This window comes from Gobio gobio, assembly GCF_949357685.1.
Source record: "Gobio gobio genome assembly, chromosome: 3".
Classification (NCBI taxonomy): Eukaryota; Metazoa; Chordata; class Actinopteri; order Cypriniformes; family Gobionidae; genus Gobio; species Gobio gobio.
Genome location: NC_137099.1, coordinates 11,660,372 through 11,674,355, shown reverse-complemented (window position 1 = coordinate 11,674,355; position 13,984 = coordinate 11,660,372). Strand labels below are relative to the sequence as shown.

Here is a 13,984-nt window from a genome sequence, read left to right as displayed (position 1 = left end):
ACACACACACACACACACACACACTATACATATTATGAACATTAAAAAAGGTGAAGTGAATAACACTGATTATCTCTTCATCATGGCATGGTATTAGGCAGCAAGTGAACATTTTGTCCTCAAAGTTGATGTGTTAGAAGCAGGAAAAATGAGCAAGCCTAAGGATTGGAGCAAGTTTGACAAGGGCCAAATTATGATGGCTAGACGAGTGGGTCAGAGCATCTCCAAAACTGCAGCTCTTGTGGGGTGTTCCCGGTCTGCAGTGGTCAGTATCTATCAAAAGTGGTCCAAGGAAGGAACAGTGGTGAACCGGCGACAGGGTCATGGGCGGCCAAGGCACATTGATGCACGTGGGGAGCGAAGGCTGGCACATGTGTTTTGATCAAACAGATGAACTACTGTAGCTCAAATTGCTCAAGAAGTTAATGCTGGTTCTGAAAGAAAGGTGTCAGAATACACAGTGCATTGCATCGCAGTTTGTTGAGTATGGGGCTGAATAGCCGTAGACCAGTCAGGGTGTCCATGCTGACCCCTGTCCATCGCCGGCAAAAGCGCCAACAGTGGCACGTGAGCATCAGAACTGGACCGCGGAGCAATGGAAGAAGGTGGCCTGGTCTGATGACTCATGTTTTCTTTTACATCACGTGGATGGCTGGGTGCGTCGCTTACACACAGTGGTGGAATGAGTACTGAAAAAGCATACTCAAGTAAAAGTTCTGTTACTTGTCAAAAAATGTAGTGCTATTAAAGTAAAAGTACCTGTCCTAAATACTACTCAAAGAAGGAGTAAAAAGTAGCCATTTTAAAAGTACTCGAGAGTAGTGAGTATTATGCTATTAATGTTATTCCACATTATACCCTGCAAAAAAAAATGTAGCTTACTCTTTTATGGATGAACAGTATTTCAATATTTCTCCAAGTTTTATTTTTGACTGCTGGCACTAAAAATACAGCCATGTAATATTTGAGAAAGCAACCAATAATCTGGTAACATTTATGACAACCATTCTGTAGAGGTTTTCTTGCGGTTAATTAAAAAAGGTTGCAAAGCGTTGTACATTAACAATTTTACGTTTAAAAAAAGCAGTTCTTTCTTTTCAAGACGCACATACTGCTTTAATTTCAATGGATGTTTTCTCTGGGAAAAGAATAGGCTACACTTCAGAAATCAGAATCGAGTAACTCACAATTTTCACCACTGATTATTTTTTGCTTGGAATTAAACAAATAAACCTGATTTAAATATAAATCTGATGTTTTATGAAAGTTATTTGCTATATACATGGACAACATATTTAAATCGCCATGTGAGAACACATTACATTAAAATATGCACTTCAATAAGCCCACAGAAAGCAGGTTAAAGGGATAGTTTACCCAAAAATGAAAATTAGCCCATACTTTACTCACCCTCAAGTCATCCTAGATGTATATGACATTCTTCTTTCAGACGAATTAAATCGGAGTTATATTACAAAATTCCAGGGTAATCCAAGCATTAGAATTGCAGTAATAGTGGCTCTGTTTTTGAAGTCCATAAAAAGTGCATCTGCCCATCAAATAACATACACCCGGGGTGTTAATAAAGGCCTTCTGAAGCGAATCGATGCATTTGTGTAAGAAAAATATCCATATTTAAAACTTTATAAAGTAAACTTTCGGCCGATCGCCTTTCCTGTTCAATTTATGGAAAAATTGTTGAAAGTTCCCCTGCCGATCGAAAGACTAACGCGACCAGGTAGAATCGTCTTGAGTTTCACTTTCAACATTCAACACTTTTCCACGGAAGGCGGTCGGCCGAAAGTTTACTTGATAAAGTTTTAAATATGGATATTTTTCTTACACAAACGCGTCGATTCGCTTCAGAAGGCCTTTATTAACACCCCGGAACAGCGTGGAGCAGTTATGAAAAAATTTAATGAAAGTAAATGATGAGTTTTGGGAAAACTATCCCTTTAACTTATCCTAATGTTTATTATCGCCGGAAAATATCCTGGCATAATAATCAAACTTCTGATATGTTTATTGATTATTCGATTTCTGTGCAAGTTAGGGCACATATTATAATAAAAGCACAAAATTGATACATGGTGGCCTGACTCAAAAAAAAAAAAAACCCCCAAAAAAATTCACTTTTTCAATCTTTCAATGGGAAATTTGAAAACAGCTTTGTTGTAGATTCAAAATATGAATAATCTATTCAATAGTCAGCCAAGAGAGGTTTCAGACACAATATTGATCCATTAAATATCAACAAAAAATATTATCCATTTACAGAATGTTGAAGGAAATGTAGCTTTTGGTGAAAAAGACACTGATATGAAGAGTCTTGTATCACATTAAACAAGGGGTTAAATTTGCGACAAGCACTGTAAACTTTACAGCCGTCTACTACCTGGTTGTCTATGCGTATTTGGGACAGGGCCTTATTAGCACAAATATGTTGCCATGGACAACGTCATGATTAAAAAAAAATTTCATCACTCGATGCAAATAACCAATCAGTATACATTAAGAGATGTCACAATTAGCTGTCTTCAACAGATAATAATATCAAATATACAAATTATATCTCAAACGATATCTCTCACTACATCCTTCAAACTAGTTGGCTGACTCTAAAACTGGAGCTCAGTTTCCATTGCACCCAAACAAAAACTTCAGGATGGCTCGTTTCAGATGCCTGACTTCCAAGACACATACAGTCATGCTGATAGCGCCACATGCAATGCCTAATACTGAGGCTTGGGTGGGCTTGTAGAACCAGATAGTGTATAAAAATCACACGATCAAATGAGGTCACAATAATGTTTCATCAACACTTCAGATGCAATGGGAAGTATCTGACACAGAATAAATATTTTAAAAGCTCATTTATAACAATATTTACAACATCTTTCAATGTTCCTGAAAATGTGTTCTGGTCAATAAACACTGGTCAAACAGCCAGAGATACTAACAGACCTCCAAGGCATTGAGCAGAGCTTTTGCATTACTTTGAACTTGCACATGGTTGGTTTCGAGAAGAATGGTCCAAAAGAAAGCACAAAATGAATTAAAACAATTCTTTGAAGCAGTTTTGGTAAACAAACAGTATAAACAACTGCTGTACTTTTTCAGTAACAATTTACAAAAACATCATATTTGAAATTATGCAGAACACAACATGTTGACAGAAGAATTCCTGTCTTTTTACACCAGTTTACAGTGTTAAAATGTGATGACTTGTGCAATTAAAAAAATGCACATGCCAAGAGCTATACATGAATTCATTTCAGCTGTTCTAGGGCTTGCAATAGTACAAATGATAGGAACGGTACATAAGACATGATACATACGTAATAAACTACAGCATGTCAGGGTTTAAAGTTTAGAGATGACTTATTATTGGTGCTTTAATTATCATGGTCAGAAGACCTGCTTTTCAGATGGTGCTGCTCCTAATCATCTCTGTATTGTGATTATGGATAAACACCCCCCTCTACAGGGTATTTCATATATTATTTCTAGAGGTTATTTCATATGTACTCAGTCTGATTTCAACTGAAACTTCACCAGAAAACAGAAACTTCAAATGAAAATTCACAATAAAAGAACATATTTATTAAATTAACTTTATTAATTAAAATGTTATTATATTTCAATATCAACAATTTTGCAAATAATCAATAATCATAACCAATAACCAGTGTTGGGGGTAACGCATTACAAGTAACTTGAGTTACATAATCAGATTTTTTTTTTTAAGTAACTCGTAAAGTAATGCATAACTTGCAAAATAACTTGCGTTACTTATTTTAAGTAACTCAGATATTTTGTTGTCAATGTACAAGTAATAGTAGTAGTAGTAGTACTTTATTCTCAACTGGGATCAATAAAGTAATACTAATACTACTATTACTTGTACATTTACAACAAAATATCTGAGTTACTTAAAATAAGTAACGCAAGTTATTTTGTTTTTCCATTTATTGACTGACAGCTCTCCTGTCCCTATGTTGAGAGAAATAATAAGTGTACAGGCATTGTGTACGCTGTGTGAACATGATGGTTATTGAGGTTTTAGAATAAATGTATTCATCTAACTAATTAAATATATTAAATTACACAAATCTCAATTTATTAAACAATGTCTCTGCTGCAGACCTTCAATTATCCACTTCAACCATGCTAATAAGCAAAAATCATTTTTATATAAACATCACATTTGTTAATTTTTTTATTGTTGAAGCGTGTTGAACTTAATTCTCCTGCACCCTATTCTTCTTCAATCCAGAATGGCAGAACCGAAAAGATTTTTAACTGCACCATCTTCAGGCATGAATTTGCATTCAGGCTTATTCATTTCACTTTGGTACATTTGCCAAAAATAGAAGTTTTTTTGTTATTAAAAAAAACAAATAAGCAAGCCCAGCCCAGATGATAAAAGTTATGCAAAAGTAATGTAACACATTACCTTCCATAAAAAGTAACTAAGTAATGTAATTAGTTACTTTTTAGGGAGAAACAGAATATTGTAATGCATTACTTTTAAAAGTAACTTTCCCACACTGGGTAGGCTATAACTTTAATAAAAAGAAAAGAAAAGTAAATGACACCTTAAAGTAAACTACATGGGAAGATTAGGAGTGCACAGTTACCTTCCATAAAAAGTAACTAAGAAATACAATTGTCATTTAGATGATTGAGTTTATACTCGCAGTCATATAAAATGTTGAATGACCTGTAAAAACTACATAGTAAAAATGGACTATGTAAAAAAGGATGAATAAGATTTGTGTAGCCAATGTAAAATATGCAAAGACAACATAAGGCCCAGAGTTTGAAAAACGTACAACGCAATAAAACGTAAAATAATTTATTCATTACTCTTACATGCGTTTGTAGCACTGTGTTGCTTTTATGCTCATTCATTGGGTCGAGTTATGCACTGCTACCCGTACACAAACATGCCAAAAGAAACAGTAGACATGTAGGCTAGGCTATCTATAGCCTAGAAACAGGTTGGTACGCAAACAAATTAGACTTTCCCTAGACATTTTTTTTTCTGCCGTTTTGTCAATATCAGGTGACCAGACTGTACAATAAACATTACCATATTTATTGTCCCATGTAGCCTACTGCACAATGAAATCGTACTTCAAGGGGTGAAACGAAACTATAGGGATTTGCAGGAAATGAAACTTAGGTTACTACAAAACAAAAGATTCACTTTACCGGTAAGGAAACAGCATCACCTCGAGGAGTGCACGACTAGACCGCGTCTGACATATCGACGTGAAGTATTTTGCTTTTTGACGTTGTTTAAGGATGGATAAAATGAGTTACTCGTTCAGTCAGCAATATGAGGAAAAAATCCGTCCTTGCATCGACACTATCGACAATTTACGGTCTTTAGGAGTCGAGAAGGACCTGGCGTTGCCTGCCATCGCCGTCATCGGAGACCAAAGCTCAGGAAAGAGTTCTGTTCTGGAAGCGCTGTCAGGAGTCGCGTTACCCAGGGGAAGTGGTAAGGACAACATCTATAAAATTAAAACATATACAAATATTTAATCGTGTTGCTTTTGCGTAATTAACTTCGGACTTTCTTACAAATACTGTGGATGTACGTAGCCTACCATAATTCAGTGGTTATAGTAGCTTACTAAACCACGATACCGAATGAGTAACATGTGCCATGGCATGGAGTTTACATGATGTAAGACACTTTGAACAACATTATGGTGAAACTATGTCTTGCATCCACCCTTTCATGTTTTGTAAGGAATTGTTACACGATGCCCTCTTGAGCTCAAAATGATAAGAAGTAAAGACGCAGAGAAATGGCATGGAAGAATCAGTTACCAGAACTATGAGGAAGACATTGATGACCCAGCAGAAGTGGAGAAAAAGATTCGTGAAGGTAGAAAATGCTCAGAATGCACCTTGACGTCTTCCAAAAGAGTAGCCTGTAGATACATTTTTTAAAGTCTTACCTCTAATTATGTTTGTAGCCCAGGATGAGATGGCTGGAGTAGGCGTTGGTATTAGTGATGAACTCATCAGTCTACAGATCACCTCTGCCAATGTTCCTGACCTCACACTCATTGACCTCCCCGGGATTGCAAGAGTGGCTGTCAAGGGTCAACCTGAGAATATTGGAGATCAGGTAAACTTTATTTATACTATATTTTTCAAATGACATTTTGTGGGAAAGACACATAATCACTAATCAAACGCCTTTCTTCTAGATTAAGAGACTGATCAAGAAGTTTGTTTCCAAGCAAGAAACAATCAACCTGGTTGTGGTGCCATGCAACGTTGACATCGCGACCACAGAAGCATTGCAGATGGCCCAGGGGGAGGACCCTGAGGGAGAAAGGACTTTAGGTGTGCATTGTGCATTGCATTTCAATGCTATACATCTGTAAACCCATAGATTACCATGCATATTCTGATAATAGTGTTGCTACACAACAGGAATCTTAACAAAGCCTGACCTGGTGGATAAGGGCACTGAAGAGACCGTGGTAGACATTGTGCACAATGAGGTCATTCACCTTACTAAAGGCTACATGATTGTAAGGTGCAGGGGACAAAAAGAGATTATAGATCAGGTCACTCTTAATGAGGCCACAGTAACAGAGACTGCCTTCTTCAAAGACCACCCTCATTTCAGGTGAGTTTTATTCTTTTAAAGGTGCCCTGCCACACAAAACCGTTTTTACTTGTATTTTTTAAAAATATGTTAGGTCCATATGTGTTTGTGAAAATGAACTGCTACCTCCTCTGACAGCTCTAGCCACTGAAAAGAAATAAGCAGAGATATCAGGCCCATTACAAAAGCTGGTCAGTCTGATGTGGTGTTGCGTGAGCTCATTACCAGTTATGAGCTCGCCCGGTTGAGACCGCGCCCACAGAATTCGTCTAGCTCAGTGACAGTTACAGCAAGTTGGCTGAACATCAAAGGGCTTGTGCGCTATCTATGCACGAACAGAACTTCAACAATGTACAAGTTGGCCAAAGTTCCTCAACTTGTGCTGGGTAAAGGATGCTGATAGCCAGGCTCTCATTGGTTAGCTAGAGCCAATCAGAGTCAAGCAGCTTAGCTTGTTGAATATTAATGAGAACTGGCACAAGTCTTCCTGTATACCATGCTAGAATGGCTTGAAACAAGGTAACCAAGATATTTTTTCCACAAAAAAATGTTACAGAGTCCATGGTAGAACTTCAGACATTACCACAAAAGTAATGAAACACGTGTGGTGTGGCAGGGCATCTTTAAACATTTATTCTACAGATATTGAAACCTTTCTGCGCATGGGAGCATATTCCTATGTAAATGTTGTGCAAATACATATAAATGATAACATCAAATACATTATACAGACATCACACATGATATACTGTATAATAACGATACCATCAAATACATATAAAAAAGCATGGTTTACTGAGAACCTTTATGTGAGAGGAATTGCTATGTTTGATTCTCTTTTTGAACCGTTTTGCATGAGTGCTTGTTTGCACAACTGTGCTTAGTAAATCAGGTGCAGTATATGAGCAAGCAAGTGCAAACACAGATTAGTACATTGTTTGAGATTTGAGTATATCAGTGCTGTATTAGCATGTTATCCCATTTTCCCTCAGCAAACTCTATGAAGAAGGTTTTGCTACTGTTCCAAAGTTGGCAGAGAAACTAACGATTGAATTGGTTCATCATATTCAGGTGAAATAATTCATTTCACACATCATTTTAACACAAGATAACCACATGATATTTAGACTTATTATAAACAGCTCATTTTCATAATTGCTGTGTAGAGATCCCTGCCTCGGTTAGAAGAGCAAATCGAGGCGAAGCTCGCAGAAACACAGAAGGAACTGGAGGCCTATGGCAACGGACCCCCGTCAGACCCTGCAGAAAGACTGAGCTTTCTCATCGATGTGAGTCGGTCAGCCTTGAAATCTACTATATCAAAATATGAATAGTTATTAAAGAGTCATACTGAGTCACTGAAATTTTTCACATCTCATCACTTAATTTAGAAAGTCACAGCTTTCACTCACGATATGTTCAACCTGACCACTGGGGAGGAAATCAAGTGTGCTTCAAATCTATTGATTTTTCCAGAACTTCGGAATGAATTTGCAAAATGGAATTTCTTCTTGAATCGTTCAGGAGATAACTGTGAGTGAAGCATATACTTGGTATCTTCTGATTGGACAATGTGTTTTTGCTTAAAAAGCATTATACTTTCCTTTTACCAGCTGCAATCAATTACCAACCTAAATTTCTAAATTAATCTAAGTTAGTTCAATTTACTAAAAATAATTTTTAGAAGTACAACTCGTAACAGAGTTGTGCAACTGAATTCGTTTTTTCTGACCATGTTCAAAAACTCTGCAGTCAACAGGAAGATTGAGAAAGAAGTTGATAACTATGAAGCCAAGTATCGGGGAAGAGAGCTTCCAGGATTCATCAATTACAAGACCTTTGAGGGACTTGTCAGGGAACAGATCAAGCTGATGGAGGAACCTGCATTAAAGACACTGAAGACTGTCTCTGGTTAGTGTTGTTTTGTATTTCAAATTCACTTATGCACTTATGCAGTTTTCAGTCATTTTCAGATTGTTGCTACAGTACTTTGTAAAGTTATTCACACTATACTGTTCTACTTGAGTATACTCTCATAATGCTCTACACGACCAAATTATGGGATAGTTAAAGGGATAGTTCACCCCAAAATGAAAATTTGGTCATCTTTTTCTCACCCTCATGTTGTTCCAAACCTGTATGAGTTTCTTTCTTCTGTTGAGGACAGTAAGTAAGAGTAAGTAATGACAACATTTTCATTTTGGGGTGAACAATCCCATTAACATCTTTAGCATATACAGCATTGACCATTTTCATGTAGGGATGCACCGAATCATTATTGGGCTTTTTGACGGGGTTCGGTTTCTGACGAACCTTATAATTTTTTTCCACCGAACCGAACCCTAGGCTCAAACTACGCGCGCTCCGCTGGTCGAACGTAGTGACGCCGCTGTTGATTATGGGAATGTATTTACTAGGTGGACCGTTCGAATGCAGTCGGCTGTGAGAAAGTGAAAATGGAACTCGTGAATAGAAAACGTGTTGTTTGGCAGTACTTTCAGTCGAAAGAAGGTGATTCAAGTCGAGCTACATGTTCAATTTGCAATCCCGATTTGTCTCGTGGTGACAAGGACCCTAAACAATAGCCGCTGTTAAAACATTTGCGCATGAAACATCCAAAAGAAGTTGTGCATGAGGGAATCTACACAGACAGCAGCCAAAATGCAGCAACTTCAGGAAACGTTACGGCAAAGGAAGGACAGTCATCCTGGCATAATGTTGCATGTTCTTAATTTAAATTAAGTTAAATTAAAAATTCACTGCTGTAGGGATGCTCATTTCGGTTAATTTTCCCAATCGACAACCGCTGCTCATTATCCGATTATTAACCGTTAACTGATGAGATTATAATATTGAATTGGCATTAAATAAAAATACGATTGACGAGTGTCTGTGACCCGTTAAAAAGACGGGTTTATTTTACCGTGCAAACAGCAGCATACAGATCAGATCAAATATAAATAAAAAGAATAAAATAAATAGGCCTACACTAAATATTTTTCACTTAAATAATTACCAAATTAAGATGACAAAACAAAAATACACTGAATATTTTTTTGTCAAATAAAAATAGCAGGCCTACTTCAACCCTCACCCTGTATGTTTTTTAGTTTTTTTTTAAAGTAACATCTGGAGCGCAGCCTGTTGAAAATTAAGCCTTGTCTATACTTTCGTCTGTCTCTGCAGCGCGAGCCTCCAATGACTGTGCACGCGCCTTCTGCGCTCTCCGTTGTGCTGTTCTTTGAAATGACAAAGGGCGACTCGGGGTAACTCTAAACCATCAGGAAACAGCGGCGAGAAGAACATACGTGACAATGTATACTTTAGTAAACTTGACCAAAACCACACTATGAAAAGCCTTAACCAAGGCTTCAGATGGCACTGATGCCCCGGGAATACAGAGTTAACGCCTCACTAGAGCGGCCAGCCTCAGGAAGCGCCTTTTGTTTGCTTTCCACCAGTCAGGAGCTTGTACTACTGCTGTATTTTAATACCGCATAGCATATTTTGCAATATGAGCATCCCTACACTGCTGTGGACGTTGTTTACTTCATTAATGTGTTTACTGTGATAATGGACTGAGGATGGGAGTAGGATTCGGTATTCGGATTTGGCAGAATCTTAACCTGTGGATTCGGTATTCGGCAGAATCTTTTCGGATTCGGCAGAATCTTAACCTGTGGATTCGGTATTCGGCCGAACCCCAAAAATCTGGATTCGTTGCATCCCTATTTTCATGCGGGCGTCACTTCGTGCTTGGGCTCTTGGTCATGATGAAATGGCAAAATGAAAAGGGCATTCTACAGGCTGTTGCCTCAAAGATGAAATCTTAGAATTGTCAAGAAAACCAGGAAATAGCAACCCAGTTGGCACAATGCATTTGTAGGTACTTTTGTTGCCTAGTGGAAAAATTATCAAAGATCACAATTACCCCTTTTCCACCAGAATGAACCGGGTGCTAGTTCAGGGCCAGTGCTAGTGACAGTTCGGAGTTGGTTCGACTGACGAGCCTTCTAAGAACCGGTTTGCCTTTCCATGGGCTAGAGAGCCACCTCATAGCCAGGTCTTAAGTCACTGTATAGCGAGGCGGCGGGAAACACAAACACACCAGGCTTGTTTAGATGCATCGGGGCTGCGCAGACGATCAGCGTATGATATCAAAACACAGCATGAGTGAATCAAAAGCATAATGAGTCGTATGCCTTCGTTGGACTCGTTGTCATACGGCGATCGGTCTGCACAGCACCAATGCATCTCGAACAAGCCTTCCATCAACAATGGCAAACGTTGCGTTACTATTGATGCATATGGCTTTACGATCCTACATCGGCATCAAAACACAGCGAATCCAACGCATTCGTGCAGCTCGCCGTAATTTGTATAGACGGAGATTACAAACAAGCAGCTATTAGCTCCATTAGCTGCTATTTCAAAAATGGTGGTCACAAGTTTGTGTTCGTCTTGTTGGTCACGGTAACCCCGCCCCCGGCCCCTGACGCAAGCGGTTCTTACTTCTAGACCAGCAATGATTTGGTTCTACTTAAGAACCACTTTTCCTGGTTCGGAGACAAAGAACCGATTTGAAACTAGGCTCTGGCTCCGAACTAGCACCAGCACTGCCTTGGTGGAAAAGGGGTAAATGAAAGGCAACCCATGAACTCCACATTCTCTCCTTCGGTAAGGCATGCAATCCGGATTCATTGGATAATCAACCTTGGAATTGAAAGTTTGCTAAATCAGTTTGTGTTAACAGATGTCGTTAGAAAGAGGTTCATCCAGCTGGCCCAGTGCAGCTTCATTGGATTCCCTAATCTTCTGAAAATAGCAAAGGTGCTTTTTTCAAGTGTTTTCAAGGCATTTTTATGGGCTTTTCTTTTAATTATGCATGTTGATGATACTAATACATTTTATAGAATTACAAGTCACATTGCTTTTTTATATTCAATTATGTCTTTGAATCACAATTGAAATTTATAGAAATTGTGTTCTTGTTACATTTTTCAGTAAATCTTTTATATACTTTCTTAGACCAAGTTTGAAGCCATCAAGCTGGATAAAGAATCCCTGGCAGAATCCATGCTGAGGACCCAGTTCAAGATGGAGCTCATTGTTTACAGTCAAGATGGCACATACAGCGAGAGCCTGCAAGATGCAAAGGAGAAATTGGAAGAGATGGAAAATGACAGGCCCCAAAAGGTCAAGTTTGTGAGAGCAGCCGCTGAACAAGGCAGTCATGCCACCTTGCGTGAGATGAAGTTGCACCTTGAGTCCTACTACACGGTAAGTGTGCCAACTAAAGCTTTCTGTGCCATCAGAGGAAGCTCCAATTCAAATGTACATCTGAGATACGGTCTTATCTATCTTAACAGATTGCAAGCAAGCGTCTGGCTGACCAGATCCCAATGGTGATCCGCTATATGTTGCTCCAGGAAGCAGCTATTGAGCTGCAAAGGAGCATGTTGCAGTTGCTGCAAGATAAAGACGGTGTGGACAATCTGCTTAAAGAGGACTTTGACATTGGCCTAAAGCGTGAGAGCTTACTGAGCCGCCAGAAACGTCTGATGAAAGCACGCAGCCTCTTGGTTAGCTTTTAGGATTCACTTCATAATTTAGTTGATTGCAATCATATGCTGGTAGTGAAGAACATGAGCAGCGTTAGCAGCAAAGAATGTAAAAATGGAGAAATAGAAATTGAGCACTTTATAAAGAAACAGAGGCTGCTTTCCCCCCCCGTTTCAATCTTTTAATAATGTAAATATTGGTGAAGCTACTTTTAGCCTCTGAAGTGCCTCTTTATGCAAAACTTTTGTTACTATTGTTCAATGTCAATAAAGTTGTGTACTACGTTTGGGTCATGCAGGACGTTGTAGTGTCATATCGGAGTATCTATTAGTGAAGCGTCAGAACTTTTATTTCCAAAAAACTGAACTTCATGGCACCTCAAAATTCCATAATTATAGTTTAATGTAATTGTTGATTTACAGAAGACTTGTCGATCTATTACAAACAAAATGTCAGAAACTGTATAAAGTTCTTGTAGTCTATTGATAAATTCTTAAGCAGGAATATTGCAACAGATATTCTTTCAAATACTATTATTCTTCCTATTAAATAGGAGTTCTGGGGTTTAAAGTGGATGTCCACTGTGCACTTATCTTTATTAAAACAAGTTCACCCAAAAAATAAAACTCCATCACAGAAGAAAAAGTCATGCAGGTTTGGAACAAAATGAGGATGAGTAAATGACAAATACCACAACATATAGAAAAAAAGATCCTTCGGATCCTTAGAGTGACAAAATATCTTTAATTTATTAGTGATTTATAAACTACAGAGACTTAAACCATCCTAAATTACTGGACCAATACATTCCTTCTCTGGAGAACAACTATATATAGGCAAATGATAATGGGTGCGGCAAATACCATTGTACAGCAATACATATTATGCTAATTTTCTCTGCTGTAGTTCGCACCTTACACGGGAAGGCATTTTTAACCACAGCATGGGCTTGAAGAACCAGCTAATGTATAAAGTCACAATCACATGAGGTCACAATAATGTATCTTCAACACACTAGATGTAATGGGAAATATCTAACACAGAATAAATATTTTAAAAGCTCATTTATAACAGTACTTACAACATCAATGTCTCTGAAAATGTGTTCTGGTCAATGAACACTGGTCAAACTGCCAGTGATAATAACAGTCCTTCAAGGCTTGAGCAGAGCTCTGTGTATTAGCCTACTTGTACTTGTGTCGTGTTGGTTTTCAGAAGAATGGTCCAAAAGAAAGCACAAAATGAATTGAATCAAGTTTTAGTAAACAAACAGCATAAACTGCTTTAACCGATTCACAAAAACATATTTTGAAATTATTGACAGTTGAATTCCTGTCCTTTTTCACCAATTTTACACAAAATGATGTAACCTGTGCGATGAAAGAAATGCACTTGCCAAAATGAGCTAGCGTAAATAAAATAATTCCAGCTGTTCTAGGACTTCCAATAGTACAAATGACAGGCTGGTTAATGCATTTTCTTTTCACAGGTCACAACACATACATAATACAGCATGTAGCTCTTTGTGTTAAAACTAAAGATTACTTATTGTGGGATGGGGGATTGAACTGTCATTGTCAGAAGACCTGCTATTCAGAAAGTGCTGCTCTGTTCACCTAATCATCTCTGAAATCTGAATATGGATAAACACCCCCCTCTAGAGGATATTTCAGATATCATAGAAATCAGTTTGAACTGGAACTAAGCATTACAGCAGGGGTGTCCAAACTTTTTTTAAAGGGGGCCGGATTCGATGTTTTGGACATACCCGGGGGCCGGTCCCTT

General features: G+C 38.1%; 1 protein-coding gene across 1 annotated transcript; it reads left to right on the top strand.

Moving 5' to 3' along the window:
• The first annotated feature begins 5,049 nt into the window (after positions 1–5,049).
• On the top strand, positions 5,050–13,262 carry LOC307123460 (interferon-induced GTP-binding protein MxA). The gene is made up of 12 exons (XM_079811991.1): positions 5,050–5,509; positions 5,765–5,902; positions 5,994–6,148; positions 6,231–6,369; positions 6,460–6,658; positions 7,630–7,708; positions 7,804–7,926; positions 8,029–8,170; positions 8,390–8,548; positions 11,391–11,467; positions 11,666–11,917; positions 12,007–13,262. The coding sequence occupies exons 1-12, from the start codon at positions 5,311–5,313 to the stop codon at positions 12,229–12,231; spliced, it is 1,887 nt and encodes a 628-aa protein (XP_079668117.1). The 5' UTR covers positions 5,050–5,310; the 3' UTR covers positions 12,232–13,262.
• The last annotated feature ends 722 nt before the right edge of the window (positions 13,263–13,984 follow it).

Excerpts from the sequence above, each read along its gene's own strand:
- LOC307123460 (XM_079811991.1), top strand. The coding sequence starts at position 5,311 with ATGGATAAAATGAGTTACTCGTTCAGTCAGCAATATGAGGAAAAAATC. Across the intron at positions 6,370-6,459 it reads TGAGGGAGAAAGGACTTTAG|GAATCTTAACAAAGCCTGAC; the intron begins GTGTGCATTGTG and ends GCTACACAACAG. Across the intron at positions 8,549-11,390 it reads GACACTGAAGACTGTCTCTG|ATGTCGTTAGAAAGAGGTTC; the intron begins GTTAGTGTTGTT and ends TTGTGTTAACAG.